This window comes from Oryza brachyantha, chromosome 12 (assembly GCF_000231095.2).
Source record: "Oryza brachyantha chromosome 12, ObraRS2, whole genome shotgun sequence".
NCBI lineage: Eukaryota > Viridiplantae > Streptophyta > Magnoliopsida > Poales > Poaceae > Oryza > Oryza brachyantha.
Window position 1 is genome coordinate 3129156 of NC_023174.2, and position 18581 is coordinate 3147736.

The 18581-nt window shown below is 42.0% G+C and overlaps 1 protein-coding gene across 1 annotated transcript; it reads left to right on the forward strand.

The window, feature by feature from the left end:
- The first annotated feature begins 1556 nt into the window (after positions 1 to 1556).
- On the forward strand, positions 1557 to 4654 carry LOC102720757 (probable receptor-like serine/threonine-protein kinase At5g57670). The gene is made up of 7 exons (XM_040529370.1): positions 1557 to 1874; positions 2009 to 2291; positions 2456 to 2968; positions 3093 to 3353; positions 3442 to 3611; positions 3724 to 4110; positions 4194 to 4654. The coding sequence occupies exons 1-7, from the start codon at positions 1557 to 1559 to the stop codon at positions 4464 to 4466; spliced, it is 2205 nt and encodes a 734-aa protein (XP_040385304.1). The 3' UTR covers positions 4467 to 4654.
- The last annotated feature ends 13927 nt before the right edge of the window (positions 4655 to 18581 follow it).

The following is an 18581-nucleotide window of genomic DNA, read 5'->3' on the forward strand; positions in this document are numbered from 1 at the left end:
ATGTGTATGCATCATTGTTCATTTGGATTGAGAAATCCAGTGTTCTGGGTTTATTACTGAAGAATAAGAATCAATCCAGCGAGGAAAGAAATAATGAACCATTTGATAGATATAGCGGATAAGTACAGTTTGAGTTCCATGTCCTATTAGTTATCAGGGTTTAAAAATATACGGATCCTTTCTCTCTTTTTTTCATATATATTTTTTCCATATGGAGTATTTCAGTCATGCCCAAATTTTCAATTGATTGTACAACGACGAAGACAGTATTTTGGTTTGAAACTGTCAAATAGGGGTGGACAAAAAGCCTTTTAAGCCGAGCTCAAGTTGCCTTCATAACTCGTTTGCAAATCAAACCGAGCCTGAGCTGGCTCGTAAGCACTCGATAGGTTTATCAAGCTGTGAAAAAATTGACCTAGCTTATTACATAGAGAAATCCTAATCTATTATGCGTTCGTCCAACAAAAACTCCTCTCTCTTTTCTAGCTTTCCACGTGGCCACGTTATCGTCAATCGAGATTGAGACAACGAGCACGACTGGATGACGAGAGGAGCTGTGCATATAAGGTTTTATCTTCATGATACTCATTTCTTCTCTCTCTTCATTAATAAGTTGTCACATCATAAAAAATTGTCTACATGGCACTTATTTATTGTCTATAAAATTCTCACTGATACTAGCCTAAAAGGGATCGGATCAATTCAAACTTTAAAAATTAACTAGTCAAATGAGGAAAAGAAATCTTTTGACACCATCTTATTATTGACTAAACAACTTTTAAGTATTTATACTTTATAAAAAATAATTAGAACCATGGAACCCTCGAGCGGTTGTGGTTGTACCTGTACTTGCATGGATTAAAAAAACTCGCTATTCACTCAGTTTCTGGTCAATAATAAGATTTCGTAGGAGAGATGGCCGAGCGGTTCAAGGCGTAGCATTGGAACTGCTATGTAGGCTTATCCAGAAGGCGTTCTTGATGTGGTATGCCATGTATGCATTAACGATAGATATACGATTGTTCATCTTTTCCATGTTGAGTTGTTGATTCTTGTATTATTTATAAATAATTATATTTTGTAGCGGAGATAACATCAAGCAAAACGTAGTCAATGCACTAATGCAGTAATGCTGCAGACCTGGAGCAGTAGTAAAACTGTAAAAAAACAAAAACAAAAAACAAATGTGTGGTGCCGGCAAGTCTCGCGCCTTCTCACGGCGGCGGCGGAGGCGGCGCGTCGCTGGATGTCACCGCACGCCGCCGCCACCGTTAACCTCGCCGCCCTCCTCCTCCTCCTCCCGCTTTTAAAAAAATCTCGCCGCCTGCCCGCGCGCGCAGCCAGCTTCGGCGCCACGCCAACGCCAACCGCAGCGGCAACGAAAGCCCGCATATAAACGCCACCGTCCTTTCTCTCCCCGTCCCCCCGATCGATCCAAGAACCGGAGCGGCGCAGAGCAGAGCAGCGGCTCCGGCGAGGGACCCCCGGCGGCGGAGTTGCCCTATACTCTACGGTGTATTGTGTCGCTGACTCGTTGTTCCGCCCCTGGTGAGAGGATGAGGCTCAGGCTGTCGCCGCCGATGCTGGCGCTGCCGCCACCGCCGCCGCCGCAGCTGGGGCCGCCGCGGGAGTGGGGCAGGAGGACGGTGGTGGTCGGCGTCCGGGACGACGGCCAAGGGAGGGAGCTCCTCACCTGGGCGCTTGCCATGGTCGCCTCCGCCGGCGACCGCGTCGTCGCGCTCCACGTCACAACACCCGCCGCCGCCGCCGGCGGCGGCAAAGGTGTGCTCACGAAAATGGCGGAGAGGATCAGGGCCACGGATTCACTCGCCGCATTGCTCCGAGTGTACGACGGCTTCTGCGACCTCAACCAGGTTCCAGTTCGTCACATGACATCCCCGGAAAAATCTTGTCCCGAATCGGATCTTGATCCGAGAATCTCTCGATCGATCTCAATCGCCATCAATGGCGCTGGCTGACGAATTCCTCTTCCTCGCCGCATCCTCAGATCAGCCTGGAGCTCAGAATCTGCCATGGATCGTCCATCAAGAAGGCTCTGGCGAACGAGGCGAGCTCCTACGGCGCCGCGCACCTCATCCTCGGCGTCACCAACAACTCCCGGAGCCATCTCCGGCAGTCGTCGTCGTCCTCCTCCGCCGCCGCCGCCGCGGTGGCCAAGTACTGCGCGAAGAGGGTGCCCCAGAGCTGCTCGGTTCTCGCCGTCGGCAATGGCAGAGTCGTGTACCGGAGAGACGCAGCGCAGCAGCAACTCAACCAGTGCATCAGCCCACGTATGATATTTATTTGTTCATACAAATTTCTCTGAATTTAGTTCATAAAGATTTGTCATTTGGAATGACAAGTGATTTTTCTTTGATGAAATCTTCCTTATTTTGTTTGAAACTGTTTGTGTTTGTGTAAAATTTAAAATGTTGCAATGCTGCTGCTGCTGCAGTAGTGGAGACGCCGCGGAGGATCTACCGGAAGCTCGTCGGCGCCGCGACGATGATCAAACGCGAGAAAGCACAGCACGACTTGGTGATCGCCGGTGGCGCACGGCATCTTCGCCGGAGCATCTCGACGCCGACGAGCGCCCCCGTCTCGCCGGTAGTAGCGCTTACCCCACGTCCAGCGAAGTGCCAATCGCCGGAGGTGGCCGTCGGCTGGCCGCTCCTCTCGCCGGACCTAAAGTCCGCCTTGCCGGAGTGGACAGAGATGTCGGTGGCCCAGTGGGCAATGCAGCTCCCGAGCCGGTCTCCGGCGTTATCGCCACTAAATCCACGCAGAAACTCCGGCGAACAAGCAACCTCACCGGCCATTACCTCATCGGAAACTCCATCTCCGGCGATGAATGGTGCGCCGGAGCAAGTTGCAAAAGAGCTGGCCTCGTTAAGGGAGAAGTACTCATCCAAGTACACCATGTTCAGCTACAGTGAGCTTGCAAGAATCACCTGCAACTTCTCTTCAGGTAAAAATACAAAAAAATGCGAAATGAATCCATCTTCACAAATCAAATGTTCATCATGCTGATCAAATTTGGATGAAATGAGCTCATTGATCACGATCCTTTGCATCCGATTGCGATTGCGCAGATCGGATAATCGGGAAAGGCGGAGCGAGCCAGGTGTACAAGGGATGCTGTGATGATGGCAAGGAGGTTGCAGTGAAGGTCCTGAAATCTTCAGACAGGGTGATGGAGGAGCTCGTCTCGGAGATGGAGATCATCAGCTCCGTCCACCACGACAACGCCATGCCGCTCGCCGGATTCTGCCTCGACGGCGGCGGCGGCGGCAAGCTCATGCTGGTCTACGACTACATGGCGAGAGGCAGCCTCGAGGAGATCTTGCATCACGGTGTGTGATCCAGAAGAGAGAGAAAAAATTGCTGAGGTTTCTGAACATTTGATGAACATGTGTTGTGATTATGATGTTGTTTGTGCAGGTGAAAAGGAGGGAAAAGTTCGGTTTGGTTGGCCGGAGAGGTTCAAGGTGGCCGCCGGAGTCGCGCGTGCGCTTGTGTACCTCCACGGCGGCGACGGCAACGGCCGGCCGGTGATCCACAGGGACGTCAAGTCCTCCAACATCCTCATCTCTGAAGATTTCCAGCCAAAGGTGAAACCTTTAACTCATTTCAGTAGAGCAGAGAAGAGATTCTTCAGACATCTTGTCAAGAACTTGCAAAGCATGGCCAAAAGAACTGAACTTGTGGGGATGCGTGATGCAGCTGTGTGACTTCGGCCTCGCGCTTTGGGCGGCGGAGGCGGCGTCTCCGGTCACCGGCGACGATGTCGCCGGAACCTTCGGGTACTTGGCTCCTGAGTACTTCATGCACGGCAAGGTCAGCGACAAGATCGACGTGTACGCCTTCGGCGTCGTCCTCCTCGAGCTTATCTCCGGGAGGAAGCCGGTGAGCTCCGGCGGCCCCAAGGGCCAGGAGAGCCTTGTCATGTGGGCGAACTCCATCATACACGGAGGGAAGCTCGCTGACCTCGTCGACCCCGCCCTGCCGGCAGACGGCGGCTTCGACGTCGCCGGCGAGGTCGAGAGAATGACACTCGCCGCCACCCTCTGCATCCGGCGATCGCCGCAGCGCCGGCCGAGCATCGCAAATGTACCGTCCTTTTCAGCTAAGCTAACTTCCATGGCATTCAGCTAAGCTCACTTGCTAAGCTACTGCTCTGTGGATGTTCTTAGGTAATGAAGCTACTCGACGGCGATGGCGACGCCGTCAAGTGGGCGAGGTCACAGGCCGGTCTGTCTTTCGGAGAAGACGCCGACGATGGCGATGGCGATGTCAGTCCACCGGAGAAGAAGGACATCCAGTCGTACATCAACCTGGCGCTGCTCGACGACGACGACTCGGCGTCCGTCAGCAGCGGCGGCGACTTCACGTCGGCGAACATGTCGCTGGAGGAGTACATGAAGGGGAGATGGAGCCGGTCGTCGAGCTTCGAGTCTTCGACTTAGGGGACCGATAATCCTTCAATTTTTGTGTACATATTGATCTGATCATCCCTTGTTTTTCGTTTATTTCATGTGATTAAGGGGAATTTTCAGTCCCCTTCTTCAATTTTTGGTATTTTATCTAGGAATTGTTCATGTATTTCTCACTCAAAGTTGTAGTTTTACAAACTTACAATTTAATGAAAGGAAGAAGAGCGTCATTAATTCTGAAACATTGATTCACGCATGTTTATTCCAACGTTAGCAATATACATGTAATGTGATGTTACCTAATTCTTCAGTGGTACATACATGATATGATATGATACAAGTTATCGGCTATGAAACATCGAAAATGTTCCAACTTATACTGGCAGCTTGCTCAAATCAATACTTTCTTTCTTCAAACTTAGTTCATGTATATATGTCCAATCTAATACCAGTTTGTACTGTAAAAAAGATCATAACGCAGTAAGATATCACACAAAATCATGTGCGACCAAATAAAACGAAGCAATTTTCTTATCCGTAGTAGTAACTCAAAATCATGGCCAGTTAATCGATATCTGCATGTAGCAATTACAATAATCAAAACAGGCTGATCACAGATAACTCATGTGAAGTCAACTGAAAGCTACGATCAATTGTATTATTAGGCTTACGAGGAAATTGCTTCACCACATGCAACATCATGTGGGCACGGTCATGATCAGCAAACACAGTATTAACAGGTTACACGCCAATGCATGTGCAATTATGCATTCATCAGTATTAAGTAGAGCCAGATCATTGCACCAAGTCAACAAGAATGAGAATGACACGTTTGCACCATGATCACCTAACAAGTCAAACATTCTTGCAGCAACAAACAAAATCAGCGGATAAATTCCAGATGAAGATAGGCCATAACAAATCTGGACGAACTCTACTAACATGTGTTTAGCCAAGGCAAATTTATCAAAAAAACCAATGTCTCAGAAACAGAAAATAAACAGCAAGCACAAAGTAATGTGGAAGTAGAAAAGTAAATAGCAAACCCAGAGTAATGTGGAAATTTATTCATTTCTATTTCAGGACTTGAATATTTAGGTGAATAATGTTATCTAGAACCATGGAAACCTAACACACAATCATAAATTATAGGTTTAAAATATACAAGTGGAAAGCAAGCAGGCGGAACAATTATTAAGGCTTTAAAGTTGGTGCCAATTTGCTGGGTTTTTTTTTTATCAGCAATTCTGCCGGTTAGATTCACAGATGGAAATTGAGCAGGAAGCCCTCTTTCATAAAAAGATTATATAGCACAATCCATACAGCAAATTAGCAATCTAATAAGTTCACACACAAACAGGGGAATTTTGCTCAATCTGTAACCTCGCATCTGACAGCACAGCAACAGTTACAAGGGAGAAATGGAGCATGTGTTGTCACAGTAACATTCCTTTGGATATTTGTGAACAGAGCCAATAAGAAACAATAGTTTGGGAGCATGCAGGGTCCATTTAACCTGCTGTCTCAGTCTTCTCCAGCGCTGAAATGAAATTCAGAATTGTGTCACTTGAAAAGGAATAGGAAGGAAAGCAAACTATAGCTCCTATAGAACCATAAACTTACTGTTGTAGTTGAGCAACTTCTCGATGAGGTCAACATGGGTCATGAGCATTCGCCGGCAGCAGTAACGAACCAAACCCAATGCATCCAGAGCATCCCTGGCAACAGAAAGTCAGAGAAAGTATGTCAAAAATTAATAACAAGCTTAATAGAGTCAAAAACTAAAAGTATGCCAAAAATTAATACCGTGCTCATAGGGTCGATAGTATGCCAGAAAGATTAATAACAGACTCATAGGGTAATTTCCAATTACAAATATGCATTAGCACAAGCAAGCCATAGATGTACAAACAGATTAACACTCAAGTAAAGTAGAAATGGACTGGCCTTGCCAGTCTAAAAATGAAAACATTGACATAACAGCTTCACATATGATTGTACTCCAAATCATTATCGTATTTATTTCCCCCATATTCCCCATGAAGAGAACATTCTGCATCTTTTTTTTTCCTTGCCTCCACTCAATCAAGGCTGCTAGCTAGGCTTGGGAAAGAGAAGGCAGGGAAAAAGAATGAGCACTGTTTTTTTCTTCACAAACAAATTTCAGGGGTAATAACAAAGGGAAGAATACACGCACAAATAAAGTGGCAAGCATCCATTTAATATATGTTTGCACAGCAGATGATCAGTTTGTTATCTACAGTGGCATATTTTACAGTAGCAATAGCTTGAGCAGCACATCATAATTTTTTTTCCCAGCAACTATATCATATCAACATTACCTCCCCTATATCACTACAAAAATCAGCTGCCAACCAACCAAGCCGCACATTATGAGGCAGGGATGAGATGCAAATCAGCATTACACCACATAACAACCAAGATGCACATTTTATGAGCCAGGGATGAGATGCAGATCAAAATTACCCCTCTGTGTAGTCGGCCTGGAGGAGATCGAGGTAGAGATCCCACTTGTTCCCAATCACCTGCGATAGGGGGGCAAAAAAATATATACATATATGAGCACATCTTCACCACCAAACCCTAGTCCAACTAGCCAACCAATTTCATGCGTGCAAACGAATGTCAACCAGAGGCGAAGAACAAATTAACACTGACGGGAATCTCACGACCAAGCTACGCTCCATAATCCAGAGGCGGTGGAAACCCTAGCAAAGCAGCGTCCCCTACACGGCCGGGCGAACTAGCAGAGGCGGAGCACGAGCCGGAGCGGCGGTGGCAGAAATCGCGGGGGAATCGGTCGAAACCCTAGATAATAAAAGCTACCGAATCGGCGGCGGCGGCGCAGCAGGCACAAGCGGGAGGCGCAGTAACCCATAGAGGAGACGGCAGGGGGTTGAAATGCGTAGGGGAGGTCAGGACTAGGAGTTTCACCTTCCCGCAGGTGAAGCACCGCACCGGGATGATCATCTTCGCCGCCGCCGCCGGAGAAGAATCGAGGCGAATGGAGGGAGAGGTCTTGGGGGAGACCGCAGCCGAAAAGTCTAATTGGCGAACGCTCGCGGGCTGAGCTTGTAAGCGAACGGCTTTGGCCCACTGTGAAGACGGCCCGTTTACTATATATATATATAACATGGGCCGGCCCGTTTGTTGTATATATGGTTTTTTTACTTTATAGGTATAAAGTTTGCATGTATAAATTTATATGTATAAAAAAAATTATATTAAGTTTATATTATAATATTTATATATATAATATTTATATCTTTTGTGTTATATATATGTGTGTGTATATAAGTTTGCATGTATAAAGTTTACATGTATAAAAATTTATATGTCTAAAATGTGTGTGTATATATACATGTTTAAAGTTTATACGTCTAAAGTGTGTAGAGTGAGGGAATGTACGTATAGGAAAGTGATCGTGCCTGGGGGGTCGAGCGATGCGCGCATTAGACCCCCCGGGCAGCCGCTAAAACCCTGACGTCAGCACGATATAGCCCACCCTATAGGTTGGCCCCACATGTCAGATGGAGTAGTATTGATTTGTCTCAAAATAAGCATTTTTAATTTAAATTTTATACCGTAATATAAATATTTATATATTGATTCTCATGACCGTGGGCTGGGACCGCCACCTGCATATGTGCTCTGTTTGGCTGCCACGCCACGCTGCTGTCTAGCATTGGCCTCACTACTTCGCCGTCTTCTTTTTTGACAATTGCATATCTGACCCTACTTTGAAGGCTAACTACGGATCTGATCTTACTTTTTCAGTTTTGCAAATTTGGCCCTCTTTTTCAAAAACAAAGCAGCTGTCTGACCCCAGTTGACGCATGCCGTTAGGATTGAGGGTAAATGAAATTAAAAAAAAATAAATTTCAATTATGAATGGACTATTTTTCCCTCACTAGTATCTTCGATCCCTCCTCTTTATCTCTATCTATCCGATCACTAGCGGAGGGGGGGGGGGGAGGACGTCGCCATCGGCGGCGGCGGCGTCATTGGGGGAGGGGAGCGGTGACGTCGGCGGCGGCGTTGGGGAAGAGAGGAGGCGTAGGCGAGGGGGCGAAGAGCAGCGGCGTTGGGGTCGAGCGGCGTCGGCGGCGTCGTCCTAGGGGAGGAGGCGGCGTTGGGGTTGGGCGGCTACAACGGCGTCGTCCTAGGGAGAGGAGGTGACGTAGGCGAGAGGGCGAAGAGCGGCGGCGTTGGGGTCGGGCAGCGTCGGCGGCGTCGTCCCGGGGAGGAGGCCGCGTTGGGGTTGGGCGGCAATGGCGTCGTCGTCCTAGGGGGAGGAGGCGGGGGGAGGGGAGCGGCGGTGTCGGCGGTGGCGTTGAGGAAGAGAGGCGGCGTGGCGAGGGGGCGAAGAGCGGCGGCGTTGGGGTCGGTTGGCGTTGGCGGCATCGTCCCGGGGGGCGTCGGGGTCAGGCGGCGTTGAGGGAGAAGGCGGCGACGTTGGGGTCAGGCGGTTCAGCCACGTCACCACCTGCGTCGTCCCGGGGGGCGTCGGGGTCGAGCGACGTTGGGGTCGGGTGGCGTCGACGTCCTGGGGGAGTAGGCCTCGTGACCTCGTCCCGGGGGAAGCAGGCGGTGGCGGCGGCGGCGTCCCAGGGTAAGCGGCGTTGGGTCAGGCGACGATAGCCATGAACTTAATTTCAAATTTTATTAATTTAAGTTCAAATATACCGAATTTAAAATTATATATATATCAAATTAACCTCAAATATATCAAATAAAAACCAAATTTTGAAGTATATTAATTTAAGTTCAAATTTATTAATTTAAAATTATATATATCGAACTAACATCAATCTATCAAATAAATACCAAATTTCGAATTACATTAATTTAAGTTTAAATTTATCATATTTGAAATTATATATATCAAACCTCAAATCGCTCAAATATATTTCAAACTTTATTCCAATATTTCTGAATAAATATTTACATATATTTCTTAAAGGTTAACATATAATAGGGTCAAAACAGCAAGGGCAAATTGGTCAAGTTATCCTCCATTTAACACCGTTAAATGACCTTCACATAGTAGGGTTACTCAGCTGCTTCGTTTTAGAAAAAATAGTTAAATATGTAAAACTGAGAAAGGAGAGTCAGATCGGTAGATTGTCTTTAAAGGAGAGTCAGATTTGCAATTGCCCTTTTTTTTAGCCGCTCTTTTTCTTTTGAGAAGAGAGAGAAATCGCAGCCAAATCATCGTTTGAAGGAGGCAAGCCCACGCTAGAAGAGAACGTCGTGCAAAGGAGCAAAATCGAAGCCAACCATGTGGCCCCTCGTTGATCCATCGGTAAATAGCGGAATTGCTACAGGAAATCACAGGTTGATCAAGCAGTATGGCAATCTCATCTACTATCCCTATCCGATCCTACGGCCGAAACAAGTCCAGTGACGTGGCACAGCTGGTTGCTCTCCCTGTCTGTTGGCTTTTTAACTTTCCAATTTCAACCATTGCAATGATTCTAAAAACAATTAGATGCTTAGAAAAATAATCTAATCAATTTAAAATTTAAAAACTGAACACTGAACTAACTAAAAGAGACTTTCTTGATATCTCCTTCATTTATGCTAAATAGCATATAAATACTTATATTTTGGTACCGAACTCGTACATAAAACCTTCAGTTTCTTTAATCGAAATTGGATTAAAGATTTATGGTCAAATTTCCTTGATATGGGTCTTCTCTGTTTGCAGAAATTTCACTGGAATTTGAAGGCATTGAATTGTTTCATATAACAATAAAATCTTATATTTTTTTGTGTTCCGAAAGAGCCTATCCATTCTGAGTTTCGGAGATGGATGCATGTTCGTTGTTTACATGTTTGATCGAGTATCTAGAATTCTTCTGCAGGCGTTTCAATCAAGTAGTTTAGTGGATTTCAAAAGGAGATTTGTAGTAAGGATGGAAACAAGTCAAACCGAGCCAAGCTTACCTCGGCTCTTGAAAACTTGATCAAGGAGAGACTTGGCTTGGCTCGGGCCGCTTAACTTGATAAAGAAAACGAGCAAAAAAAAAAGACAGTCCTGGTTGGTCTTGTTTTAAAGCTAGAGCAAGCTTGGTCAGGAATGCTGGCAGCGCGGGGTGCGTCAAGATCAAGTGGCACTAGGAAGGGAGGAGAGAGCTGGCACAACCACACAAGGAAGGGAGGCAGATATAAGATAGGAAACAACAATAGAAGAAACTATGCATTGAGAGAGGGATGTTTTATTCTAGTTTTAAACATTTTTAGATGACATATCACTGTATGTAATCGTGTCCATGAAACTTACATTGAGAATGGTCTTGAAGCACCCGATTGTCTCTTGAATCATTGAAATCATTGGAACCGTGTGAAAGTCAGTGCATGAAAAAGGATAGAAATGTATATATTTTAAAACAAATGAAGATTATTTTTGGCCTTTTAATTCCACAGTAATCCAATTTTTACCCTAAACAATTTCAATGTTACCAAAAAATATTAAAACAAAATAGGGTGGTTTCACCTTTAAAATGCATAACCAGATCAATGTTTTCCAACACTATATTTTTTTGGTTGACACGATGATACTACCTACGTTAAACATAAAAAACAGAGGTAGCAATATGTTTCAATATTGATGTGAATTTGTGTTAGTAACTCAGTGACGGTACTAAGAGTCCGCAATAGCAAAAAATCATCGCTTTATTGTCAAAAACAACGATGAACTATTATATTGTATTATAAATATATGTTTGAAATAATTCAGTACGTTCACTATCTAGACTTAAAATCATCACGTTACTGAAAGAGAAAAAAAAAGGAAAAACCATTAACCATTAAACCACATTCACACAAATTAATTATACCTTTTGTTAATCAAAGAAAGGAAGGGAAATATTGACCGTTAGATCAACGTAATACCAAATTATTGCTGTGTAGATTAATTGATAGAACTAGGCCGCGTTCTTTTTAGTTCACTAGGGTGCACATGGATGCCATCTCCTAGACGAAGTCATTGAACCATTAGCTCAGCCTCCTTGCGACACATTTGGAATCATCCATCGTTTTACAGATGCTGCCACTGATGCTGATGATGCAAGGGTGAACTTTGATACCTCGAATATGCTATTTAGAGCTGCGCTCATTCTTCAGACACTATATATATAGGAAAGAAATGATCAATGATTTACATTCACAATTGGTAAAAATAAACCTCAAAAATCCCTCAATCGATGCTAGAAGCTAGTCCTCTCTATTAGTAAGAAAAATAATTAAGAAGGCGGCTTTATTTGGATTGGAGTGAAAAAGAGTTGGTTGTGCTACATGATGTTGGGGACTTTTGATTACCAGTGAGACGACGGCGGCAACACATAGATGATCATTCCAGCTACAATTGCGTGTATACACCTCCTCCAGGTACGCATGAACCTCACGCTTGCTTAAGAGCAAGTACGATAGAAACTATAAACTAACTATAAACATATACTATAAAGAAAAGAGAAAATGATGAGAAGCTAGCTCTTTACATGATCCAACAAAAATACATTAAATGAATGAATACGAGAGAGAAGTAAATACGAAAAAAATACACTCAACCAAATGATTAATCTATTAGATACATATGTTAGAGCATCCCAACAGCTCATCTAAGTTTGTTTATCCATATGTTCATTTGGATGATCATCTAAAATACTTTCATACTTCATATCCCTTTGTACTCTAATAGATCATCTATATATGACATCCTCTATATCTATTTAGAGGATTAGAAAGAGAACATCTAAATATAGAGTTTCTCTCCTAATATGGATGACATCTAAAAATATATGATAAGATAGATATTCTATTAGGGCTCAAATTTTACTCTTCATTTTCTATTTCTACGATGAATGATGAGATGGATTAGCTGTTGAGAATGCTCTTGGCTCCAGTACATTGATGCATCGAGTTGAGAGGCACCGGAATGAATTCTTGGCTGGATTGGATGGTGGCATGACACTGGGCTGGCCACTCACACATGCAAGGAGATATACGGGCTGGGCTTGGCTGCACATAGGAATTGCTGGACGTATGTACTGTACTAGGCCTTCTGACTAGCAAAAAGCTGAATTTTATTTAATTATACATTTTTTTATTAAAATTTCTGTTTCAAAATATTGCAATCTAGCGTTCCAACACCCAGCTAGTGTGCATGAAATATAAAACACCCAGGTGTGAAATATGACGTGAAGTTTTATATTTCAGGCCCACTAGCTGGGCATTGGGAGATTACATTTGCTATTTTTGAAAAAAAAATTGAAACTTTTTAATAAAAAATTCAAAAAACCCCGTACGTGTTTAGGAGATTAACCTAAGAAAATCTCGCTAACGCATAAAAAATGAAAGTTTATTTGGTTTTGGACCATTGGAAGTCGATATTTTAAATTTTTAGTTTATCCTTAATCCTTTTGTTTTAAATAGCTTGAACACATAAATAAAAAATTTACTATAAATTATTTTTAATAATTAATAAATTATTTTGGTTATGCTTAATTTCAGCGAAAAGAAGTGACAATGAGAACGGCCAGTTCATCATGTCTAGTAGTACCATATGCATGATGTATAAGTGTAAAAGCGTCCTTAATTAATTAAAGTCTTTTTTCGGCCCCCACCAACTGAGAATAACTAAACGTGCCAAAACCGCACTTAATCGTTTAGTGCCACAATTATAGGGATAAATGGATTAAGATTTAAGGAATCTGGTCCCTGTCATAAACGAATCTCATAATTTAATTTGTGTTCACTGCTATTATTTTCAAAAGTAACCGTCCACATGTAAATTTACAAAGCGCAGGTTTGTCATATGACCTTTTAAATTAATATTTAGCAACTGTCTGGAAATCGGGTAACTGAAATTCAATTAACTTTTTTCATCCCTAAGATGAAATTCGATTGGATCTCATCACTTTTCTCATTCCCTATTTAAACAATGCCAATCTTTATAAAAAGCTGAACAACAAACTATTCGAACTTAAACATGAAGAAACGCATTTACAATTGACAATAATTTATAAAATTAAATGCACACGTATACAATCTATGAAAAAATAAAGTAAATCCATATATAATAACACAATTCTACTTAAAAAATTAAGATTGTCCATTACATAGTAGTGCAATTTTAGACTTAGCACTATGCAATTTTTTTATGTGAAAAATTGAAAATTTTTCAGGCATCTTAAATCTAGCAAATACCTAATAATTATTATGGCAGGGGACATAAGGTTGTCTGGTACATAGAATTAGTCGCAAAGATACAACTAGACATAAATTTCGATATAATTTTTGAATCCATTAGGTACTGTAATACTATTCTCCAAGTTTTACCGCTCCTCTTTTCCACATGTGCTCTTATTATAGTCATAATCTCTATAAACAAGATAGCCATTCGTACTCTCTTGGAATAATTAATGGCAAAGTTTTATCCAAATCTCATATGTGAATATTGGCTTGAATTTCAAAGTTAACCGAAAGGGTTATACTACACCAACAATGCATTTATATATCTTCAAGGCGCGTGACATAGGTACCTGGAAGTTGAAACAATTAAATGTCGGTACTAGACAGAGGCATTCATTACGTTGAAAAATATGCTTTTAATTTAGCCACTCTTGTTGATATTCTATCAACCTGAATCAAACTAACAAAGGACAGATGGTTTGCTGGGGGCCATCAGACATCAGTACCTAACTAAACTCGTAGAAGTTGTGAACTAGGAAAGTCTCGAACATGGCAGGTACAGACCACTGTTCCGGCCCTTTTCACCAGCTAGTGGTAGATCTCGGACTTGTGAGCTGAAAATTAAATTAAGCTGACATCAGGTGTGGGAGTAATCACTCAATTTCATGACATTTTTCAATCAATCTTACATCGCTAAAATAAATAAATAATAGATCGGGACACTTTAGGGTTAAAGTTCCAATTTGAACCAGAGACGGATCTAACCCGGTGAAACAGGGACCGATTGTTTTCTTCCTCCTTCAACCCCTACTTTTCGTCTTTTTCCTCTTTTTCTTTCCAACATCTCTCTTATCTTACATACAAATCCAACACCCATACTGGATCCACTTCTGGTTTAAAGGATCGTTTACTTATATTTTTTGTGCTTTGATATGCTTTGTCTTATTCCAATTCAGACTACCCCAAACCATATCCTCTACAGTCTACACACCGGTGGCATTGATCATATCGGCTCCAGCACGTTAGAGGCCGTGAATGCTTTGCAACAAAGATGCGCTATATATATGATTTAAATAGTAACAAATACTCCCTCAATTTTTATTTAGCGCTATTAATTTTTGAATTTATGTTTGACCATTCGTATTATTTAAAAAATTATAAAGTTATTAATTATTTTGTTATGATTTAATTTATTACGAATGAATTATAATTTTGCATATTTACACAAAAGTTAAATTAAATGAATAGTCAAACATATGTCCGAAAAGTCCATAACTTCATATAAAACAACCAGAAAATTAACTAGTCCTGAGGTAAGAAAGCTGGATAATGAAAACGAAGATAATCCGTAATTGATATATGTAAAGACAACGTTCTAAAGTACGTACAACTATGCAATTAATGATGCAAAGGATAGACAAACACACGCACTGTTAGGATACGTACAAAGGTGTCTATTAGTTAACTCTCTCAATCGTCACGTAAGCAAATTTGATGATGTGGAGGAAAGAGAAGGAATGAGAAAGAAAAGCTGTTGCCATGCATGGTAACGGCTTAAAGTCGACTCTTAGTGTAAGATCATAAGCATGATTAATATTTTCTGATGAACAATTGGCTTGCCATTTGGTTTATAAATTGAATTTGGTTTGGAAACAATTAAGGTGTTGGTGCGAGTGTGTGTAACTAATGTGAGTCAGGTTGCGATATCTGTGCTCGGAAACGGTTGGTTTGTCTCTAGTTGTGCAGGTGACTTGAAGTCAATATCGGTCAATGGCGGTGGGATCGTGACTAGGCTCAGGGAGGAGCTGAGGTCCGGACGATCGAGGATGCCAGGTGACGATATTGAATACGAGTTGGCACATGGTGGAGCAACACCGTGTGGGATGGAATCGTAACGGGCTTCACATGTTGTATGTGTAAGCGCCGGAAAAATCGGGAAGTAAATCGGATCAAAACTGGATGAGAAAAGAAAAGGAATTTGCTACAGGGTCGGACACTGTAGCAGCGTCGTTACTGTAGCGCGCGGCACTGTAGCAACCGGATCGGATTACTGTAGCGGACCCGGATTACTGTAGCGCGGCGGGTACTGTAGCAGTCGGACTACTGTAGCACGCCTGATTTTGGCATGTTGGATTTAATTAGGAAAACTAAGAGATGAGCCATATTAGTATAAGGAGTCCTACTCCTATTTGGTGATAGACTTTTCGATATAAATAGAGACCGAGGGGTATGCTCCCGGTGTGCTTTTGTGAGACTTAGTTGTTGATTCTAGATCGACGAGTTTGATAGGAGTGCTGTTGGTGCACTTTGTAAATACCAGTTGATGCAATAAAGTCAAGATCATTCAATTTACGTTTTCGACTTTCATCTACTGGTGATTTTTTGGATTCCGACGATCCGATCGACGTCATAGAAGTGGCACGATTCGATGATCTGCTCGGTGGCACATGAGCGGCACGATCAAGGTAGCGGCGACACAGGAGCGACGTGATTAAGGTAGCAAGTCTTCGTCAATTTCTTCGACAGAGGTAATCCTTTATTCCGCGAAAGATTTTTGGGTTTTGTTTTTCCCTACCATTCACCCCCCTCTGGTAGGTTTGTTTGATCTTGTTCGATCCTACAAGTGGTATCAGAGCCTCGTTTTCTATTTGATCTTCACCGATCTTTAGATTTGTTTGCCATGGCTGAAAAGTTTTCAAACAAACCTCACATATTTAATGGATCTGATTTTGACTATTGGAAGAAAAAGATGGAATCTTATATTACATCTCAGGGTTATGATATTTGGCTTAAAGTTAATCAACCTTATGAGATTCCTGAACGCATTGATACTCCGGCTCTAAAATTAGAATTTGAAAATAATTGCAAAGCGCGCAATATTATTCTGAATGGGATTTCTCGCTCCGATTTTGATCGTGTTTCGCATCTTGCAACTGCTAATAAGATTTGGAAAGCTTTAAATGATTTTCATACTGGAATTTCAAATATCAAAGAGTTGCGAAAGGATGTTTTCAAAAAGGAGTACATAAAATTTGAGATGAAACTTGGAGAATCCTTGGATGACTATTTGGCTCGTTTCAATAAAATCTTGAGTGATCTTAGATCTATTGATGCTTCTTATGATGTTAACTATTCTCAATCTGAGATTGCTCGTCACTTTATGAATGGCCTTGATATGAAAGTTTGGGATGTTAAAGTTACTTCAATTCAAGAGTCTGTTGATATGAATGCTTTAACTTTGGATATTCTTTATACTAAATTGAAAACATATGAGATGAATATTCTTTCAAAAAGGACTGATTTGAAATCTACTGCTTTAATATCCTCATCTGGATCTTCTTCTGAGTCTATTTCTTTGGCAGCCTTTGCTGCTTTTACCGCCTTGTCCGATGATCAACTGGAAGAGATCAGTGAGGAGGACTTGGTTTTGGCCGCTAACAAAATTTCTCGAGCTGTGAGTAATATCAGGATCAGGAGAAGAGAAGGACCAATTCGATGCTTTGGATGTGGTCAACCGAATCACATCCATTCTCAGTGCCCCAAGCTTGGAAGAGGTAAACAGGAAGAAGCTAAACCTCAAGATGCATCTAAAGATGCCAAGCAGAATAAGAAACAAATCAAGAATATGAAGATGAAGAAGTATTATCAAAAGGCGTTGGATGAAGCTTTTGCAGCTGTTCAAGAAAACAGTGACGTTGAGTTTGAAGATGATGAAGAAGAAGACAAGAGTATGAACATTGCTGGTGTTTGTCTCATGGCTAAAAGTTTTGAAGATTCTGACGATGACAACGAGGTAACTGGTCCTTCTAGTGTTGAATATTTTCAAGAAGTGATTACTAGACTTGGTTACAAGATTTCTAAATTTGAGAAAAAAATTAGTGAACAAGAAGTTACTATTGATTCTCTTAATATTGAAAATAGTAAATTAAAATCTCTTGCTTCTAATGATGATGAATGCAAATCGTGTGATGTTTTATTTGCTGAAGTGAATGCTGTAAGAGAAGTTAATCAGAATAATTACAAAAAACTTGATGTTGTAACCAAGAAATCTAGAAAACTTGAATCCTGTCTTGCTCTTAGCTTTACAATGAATACTAGATTGGTTGATGAATTGTTCTTGGCTAAGAGAGCTTTAAACAAATGTCGAGTTGCTGTGTTTTGCTAGTTCTATGTTTAACTTGATTAGCTCTAAAAGAATCAAGCAATCTAGTGCTAAACCTTGCTTGACATGTCCTGTTAATGAGATGAAACTTAAACATGCTTTGGAATGTGTTAAACTAATGGAGGAAGTTGTTAAAAGAGATGAAGTGATTTCTTGCAAAAATTGTGCTAGTTTAACTCAAGAGGTTTCTTATTTAAAAAGTTCTTTGCAAAGATTTTCTGATGGAAAAAGGAACCTCAACATGATTCTTGATCAATCTAAAGTTAGCACACACAATCGTGGTTTAGGTTTTGATCCTCATGTTCACTTTTCTAGACATCCTCCTACTGTTTTAAGTATTGTTCAGAATGGTGAAATTTTGACTGAACCTGAACCTAAGACCACTGTATTTAAATCTGCTGGCATCATGTCTTCCTTGAGTGCTTCTTCATCAAAAGTTGTGAGTGCTAAACATGTTGTGAATGCTAAACCTGCTTTTAACACTAAATCTATTGTAAATGCCAAACCTGTCTTTAGTACTACATCGGTTGTTAATGCTAAACCTACTATATCAACTTGTGCTTCAACTCATCGTGATAAGTATACATGTTCCTTTTGTGGCAAAGATGGCCATATTGTTGGTTTCTGTTTTAGACTTGCTAGAAAGCAGAAAAAGGAACGGAAAATTGCTTTTGCAAAACAAAGATGGCAAAAATTGGTTTTTACCTCGAGACAGGCGGTTAGACTGCAGCAGTACCAGCAGTCAAACCGGTGTTATAACCCCCGTCAGA